Source organism: Eucalyptus grandis, chromosome 3, assembly GCF_016545825.1.
Source record: "Eucalyptus grandis isolate ANBG69807.140 chromosome 3, ASM1654582v1, whole genome shotgun sequence".
In the NCBI taxonomy this organism is placed as follows: domain Eukaryota; kingdom Viridiplantae; phylum Streptophyta; class Magnoliopsida; order Myrtales; family Myrtaceae; genus Eucalyptus; species Eucalyptus grandis.
Window position 1 is genome coordinate 18745793 of NC_052614.1, and position 6230 is coordinate 18752022.

General features: G+C 41.4%; 2 protein-coding genes across 2 annotated transcripts; both read left to right on the plus strand.

Moving 5' to 3' along the window:
• The first annotated feature begins 206 nt into the window (after positions 1 to 206).
• LOC104436905 (umecyanin) lies at positions 207 to 704 on the plus strand. Its single transcript, XM_039309393.1, has 2 exons — positions 207 to 267; positions 349 to 704. Exons 1-2 carry the CDS (start codon positions 207 to 209, stop codon positions 702 to 704), a joined length of 417 nt encoding a protein of 138 aa, XP_039165327.1.
• A 3214-nt stretch (positions 705 to 3918) lies between these two features.
• Positions 3919 to 5382, plus strand: LOC120291701 (blue copper protein-like). The gene is made up of 2 exons (XM_039309394.1): positions 3919 to 4120; positions 4763 to 5382. The coding sequence occupies exons 1-2, from the start codon at positions 3919 to 3921 to the stop codon at positions 5380 to 5382; spliced, it is 822 nt and encodes a 273-aa protein (XP_039165328.1).
• The last annotated feature ends 848 nt before the right edge of the window (positions 5383 to 6230 follow it).

The following is a 6230-nucleotide window of genomic DNA, read 5'->3' on the forward strand; positions in this document are numbered from 1 at the left end:
GTGAGTTAGAAATCGGTTCTCGCCCAACATTAATCTTTCGAATTCACATACATTTACGAGTGCAAAGTATGCATGATATCTAAATTTATGTTGAAGAAGAAGATCCAGAACTATGGCAATTTCAGTTCGTGTACCTTTTGAGCTTGTTTTGTAAGTAGATCTCTCATCAGAAAGTCATACGACGTTTGAGCACAGATCTGGTCAACATGTCAAGAAGTGAAAGGTTTGAATGTGATCAGACCAATCCATCTCTGCCCCTGATCTGGGGTACTTGCATTGACCATGATCGATAAGCTTTCACTCTTTGATGCTCCTGATCCTTCAATTCTTTTCCCTTTTTTGGGGCAGTGTTCGATTTCGACTCGAGCGACAACGACGTTGGGGACGTGACCAAGGAAGACTATGACGCCTGCAACACCGACTCCCCATTCACAGTCCTGTCCACTTCTCCGGCTAATTACTCCCTGGATACCGCCGGCGACTATTACTTCCTCTGCACCACCGCAGGCCACTGCTCCCAGGGTCAAAAGCTGGCCATCACCGTCACGGAGCCTCCAAGTGGCCCGACCTCCAGCCCGCCGGGATCCCCACCACCGCCATCCCCCACCACTGGCGCGACCACATCTCCGCCAAGTGTTGGCTCGTCTCTCGGTATTGCACGTCTAGTCCTGCTTGTGTCCATTCTCATGGGCTTATTGTGTTAGCTCTTCTCTTAGATAGAGTTGGAAATGTTGGTACATTGTGAGATGCTGTTGCAGAAGACATAGTGGATGAATTCATTGCCTTTCTTTGGAATAAGACAGTGGCGTTCGTGAGATAGAAATAATCAATAAGCAGTATGGAGAATCTTGGGTTGGATTGAGTCGGCCCTGGATCTTGATTTATGTCGCCGTTTGGCTCGTTGATGCAAAGAGAACACGATGACAGGAGGTATTACTACAAATTCGAATTTACTAGAACTTTTGAAGATACTATATAATAATACAATAATGAAATTTTCTGACATGAAATTACTAATTTATTTAGACAAATGCCATCAAATAAGAAGACTTTATCATTCACGAATCAAAAGAGGTCGCGGATTTATAGGATTTTCGATACATAAAAGCATCGTCGACACCATTCAATCAGCACATCCATCGTCGAATAAATTGATGAGAGCTCTAATCTTTAATGAAGATTTCAGCAACAAAGTCAACAACAAGAGAATACTTAGCATATATATACATACATATACATACATACATATATTAGCTTGATAGCTTCAATTTTTTTTTTTTTTTTTTTTTTGGTGAGATAACTTATGGTTTGAGCTTATCACAGAATTCTTTGAAACTGAGAGGAACAACGATGAATTTGGCTTAGCAGTTCATTTGCGAGGACACTACTAGTCTTTTTCTAAACGTAGTCGCTCAAGCAAAATTAATGAATGCTTCTTTTCGATTACTATAGGTGGCGACAAATGGGCCGGCCCTGTCGAACAAGAGACGACCATGCTTGGGCCACAGCCCGGCCCATTTGTCACCGTAACGCCTGGTCACGGTTGGGCTGGGCCAACCCAAATGGACCTTGTACCGCTCCGGCCCGTCAATTAAAATGGGCCAGCCCGGCCCATCGACATCTCTAATTAGGACGTTACCAAAAGACCTTGACCCACACGCCATGTCATTCACCCGGATCATCCGAGTCAGATGGCCCTTATATGGTTGACTAGTTTGACGGACCATTAAAATATTTTCAATTTTTGAACTGGTAATAATGAACACACGTGTCAGAAAAATAGAATCTGCTTTCCGATATTTGCATAAATTTGGAGAAGAAGATGAGAAAGTACTGTAGAGTGAGGGAATGGAAGTAACAGGCAGTAACCAAGTTTGCTCAAATAACTCAGTAACCTTCAATAATAAAAAAAATTTAAGAGTTAAATCTTTTATGCGAGAGGCCACGCAAGGAAATATATGGCAAATTGACAATTGATAACCTAGAGTTCCACACTAATCTTCCCGTTTAATGCATCAAATAAGGGTCCACTTTCGGTATGAGGCAACCGGCCCAACTCGTGGAATTATACAGAACGTGACATGCTGTGGTAAGTGGCAATTTTCGACACAAGAGCCAACGCGTCCGAACCAAGCAACACTAGTATCTTCAAACCAAGCGCACTCTAAATTGGTTTCAATTTTTCATTATAATGAACATAGCTCAAAGTATGGAGAATTTGCGAGAAGCTGATGTGGGGGTGAATACCTCGATGGAGCCTGATAATTTTCTAGAAGTATCTTCGAAATTGAATGCTATAAATTTTTACTAAAAACTCCAAATTATGCACACTACAACACATTTATCTTGAATTTTATTTTGTAACATCAATAACTCCAAACTATGTCAATTGTGATACATTTACCCTAAAATTTTTTAGGATATCAAAAACCCCAAACTTATGCCTGGTGACACATTTACCATTTGTTAAGATTCTATTAGATGATTTTTTAAGCCAGAATAATGTCGCATTTATTTCACATAAGTCATGTGAGCGCCATGTAAACACCAGTTTTCTTCCATTGTCCATGTGGGCAAATGTTTAATGGTGCTCATAAATGGAACCTTGACAGAGGTCATATAGGTACAAGTTTGAGTTTTTAGTGTTACAAAAAAAGTTTAGATCAATTATGTCACATTGAGCATAATGTGGAGTTTTTGGTAGCTTTTTCCCTTGATTAAACTACCTTCAACTTGAGACCTGTCAAAATTAGGAAAAAAGAAGAAGAAGATAATGGAACGACACATTGTGTTGACATCCGATGACTACTATTGAAATCTCACATACTGCTTTTGGCAGTAGAATTTATATGCTCCAACTATCAGGTTAAGCAATTTAAAGGTTATAAACCCGCTTGCATAGGAAAGGAGACATTGAAAAAGCCTATTATTAGGCTTACACATGAGAAAGATGGGAAAATGTCTCATATCCCTTGATAACGGATTTAAATACGGGATTTAAATATATTCATATACAAACGATCTCCTTTCACTTTTTAATATTAGTTTTTCAAACGGACATCCTCACAGCCAAATTGCCCAATCCTAAGAGCGGTCTTCAGCTGGAGTTGATGGCACGACACAAGATTTCAAGACTCCACGACGGCTAGCGATGTTTTGTGGCGTTGACCCCAAAAATACATTAGCGTGCTTCCACGCTCTCATTGCTTCTTTTGTCTCTTCCATCGTTAAGATTTCTTCTTTTTTTCTTAGAGCTTTTTCCTTTTATTTCAATGGGATTAGGCGTTTGTACTGTTTAAATACAAATTTGACGCTCATGGACTTAACGTAACAAAATCGATTCCCAAAAGTAAAAAAGATTTACCCTAGTTTAAAATAATTAATTAACGAAAATGAGTAATTTAAGCATGATTGCTTGTATTGGATAATGTAATTAATTAACGAAATATTTCCATAATCAACAATAATTCATCTTACTATTTTTTTTTTTTTTAACGATGACAATATTTTTCGTTTGTTCATTTTTGTATATGATATAAACAATTATGTTTTTAAAAAATATTTTTTGAAATCATATATTTTCATAAAATATAAGAAGTCAAAAAACTAAAAAAAAAAAAAAATCCCCTCTAAAATACAATCGGCGTGAAAGCCCCACGTCATCAACATCCTACGGGAGCACCAAGCTTCTGCTGACCCGACCCCTTCCACCTGTCGCATATCCAACGGTGGGGGCTCCACCAAGGGGTCAACGCAATGCACGACTGTGATCATTCCACGAGCTCCTGTAATTTTTCTCTTTTTAGTGAGAAACGATTCTATAAAAGTTGGAGCCCTGGATGCTCTAAGAGCAAAGAAGGGTGTTCAAATTCAAAAACAGAGAGGCTAATGGCAAGGCATTCGAATGTTTGTACTTTCATGGCGCCCGCTTCGGTGACGGCGATTATGGCTTTACTATTGGGATCTGCCGCGCAGACACTTGCGCCGCCGCCCGAACATCCGAAAGGGACGGTGACTTACACCGTGGGAGACATCATGGGGTGGACCATACCCGCAAGCGGGGCTGCTGCGTATCGAGCATGGGCTAGCAGCAATAACTTTGAAGTCGGAGACATTTTAGGTAGGCTGAGAAATGACATTTTAGTATAAAATTGAATAACATTTACTGCACCAAATAGCATCCTATATGCAAGAGACTCATAAAATGTCCGGCTCTATTGTTGTGGTTGCAAATGGCACATCAGAAGGCCAATCCCACTTGCTAAGAACTTAAAGATAGAAGAAGCAATTTCCAATGCTCATTAGAAAAAAAAATTTTGAATTTCGAAAGTTTCATCTCTTTTCAACGTCATAAATAAAATACATAACTTTCGAAAAATAGTCAATATTACTTATATGGATATTCTTTTGACGTTTTTCTTTTAAAATGATCTTTCTTATTTTTTGGCTTGTCATACTTAAACTCTCAATGTATTCATTTTTTTTAAGAAGTAAATAATAAAAAATAAAGCTTATTTGTCACTATAACTAAATATTTTACATAAATAATGTTGTCTATAATTGATTTTAGTATTATATCTATTCACTCTCTAAAATTAATAGTGGGAAAAGGTCATTTTGTGTGAGATTTTCTTTGTATTTACGGCATATGCTCTTCTTCTTCTTTTTTTTGGTCAAGGGCATATGCTCTTCTTTTGTTTAGTTCCACCGCCAAAAACTTGCTCAATCTTAATCAACAGCTTGTTCTCTGATCTTCATGCAGTCTTCAACTTCAACAATGGAGCGCAGGACTTGGCCGAAGTCACGGAGACGGCTTTCGGCTCGTGCGACGGGGCCAACCCCCTCTCGATCTCCACCGTCCCACCGGCAAGGATCGCCCTCACCACCGCCGGCCAGCATTTCTTCCTCTGCACCGTCCCCGGCCACTGCTCGTCTGGCCAAAAGGTTGCCATCAACGTCACCACCGCCAGCTCCTCTGCCACTCCGCCGCCACCGTCCTCCTCTGCCGCCCCGCCCCCCAAGGCAGCCACTCCTTCTCCCTCCGCCTCTACCCCGACGTCCTCTGCCACCAATCCGACTCCGTCGCCCTCCGCCTCCACTTCGTCATCCTCAACTGTTTCTCCACCGAACGGCACTGTGACTCCGACACCTTCCACAGTGAGTCTTCCGCCTAAAGCAGCGACTCCATCACTCTCCGCCACCCCGCTGCCCTCCAGCACGGCTGCTCCACCATCTTCAGTGCCGGCTCCCTCAGTGGTAGCGGCATCTCCCACGGGAGATGCAGTTCATCCTGCCCCAGGGAACTCGGCAGCATCACTCAGCATCACCGGCGTTTCTGCAGTTATTTTGACAGCGGCCGTAGCTCTGTTCACTTTTCCGTGATTGTTGCGGAGTCATTTTTTGTGTCATTAATTTGGTCATCATATTTTCATTTTGCTGGTTGCGGAAGATGAAATGATGATATGAATTGTGATCTTGGAGTCCCCTTCCTATTGAAGATAAAGAAGGTTTCCTCGCGATGCTTGTGAATGTCATATGCCGTGCAACGATGAAAAGAAAAGCAGGAAATGAAACAAAACTTCACTGCATGACCAAAGCAGTCCAAATCTCAAGGACTTTCATCATCTACATCAGAAATCAATTCATCTAACAAAGATGTTTCCAATGGGCACTTTTGTTATGATCTGCTACTTTCCCTGGAAAAAAAAACAACAATCATTCCTCGATTCTTACAAATACAAGCAACGAAAGGCCAAATTTCTTAGGTTATCAGCTGTAGCAACAGCATTGCAGCAGAGTTTCCACAAGAGAATCTCATCTCTGGGGGCAGACAATGTTCCAACACAGGTTTCCAATACCTCACTGACCACTCTGGAGCAGCTTGAAGACTTTTGGTTGTTGTCATCCGCTTCATCTTCTGTTACATTGCAAAGTGGTATGCAGATTTAACGAAGAAAGCTATACTTCTATTCCAGGGCCAGATCACTCTACTTCATTTCTCCCCCAGCTAATATGACTTTCGTGCACCGTGGCCTCTTAAACATCTGCATTTATCCTCATCGGCCTGTGGGAAAAAAGAGTGAATCATCTGCAAAAAGGAGATGGGACAACACATGGCATTCCTTCTTCAGTTTAATGCCTTTGTTCTGACCTTCCTGCGCAGCATTGACTAAGCCTACTTCCCATGCCTCGCGGAAATCCACTCCAAGATCGCTAAGCCTTCACGGTCG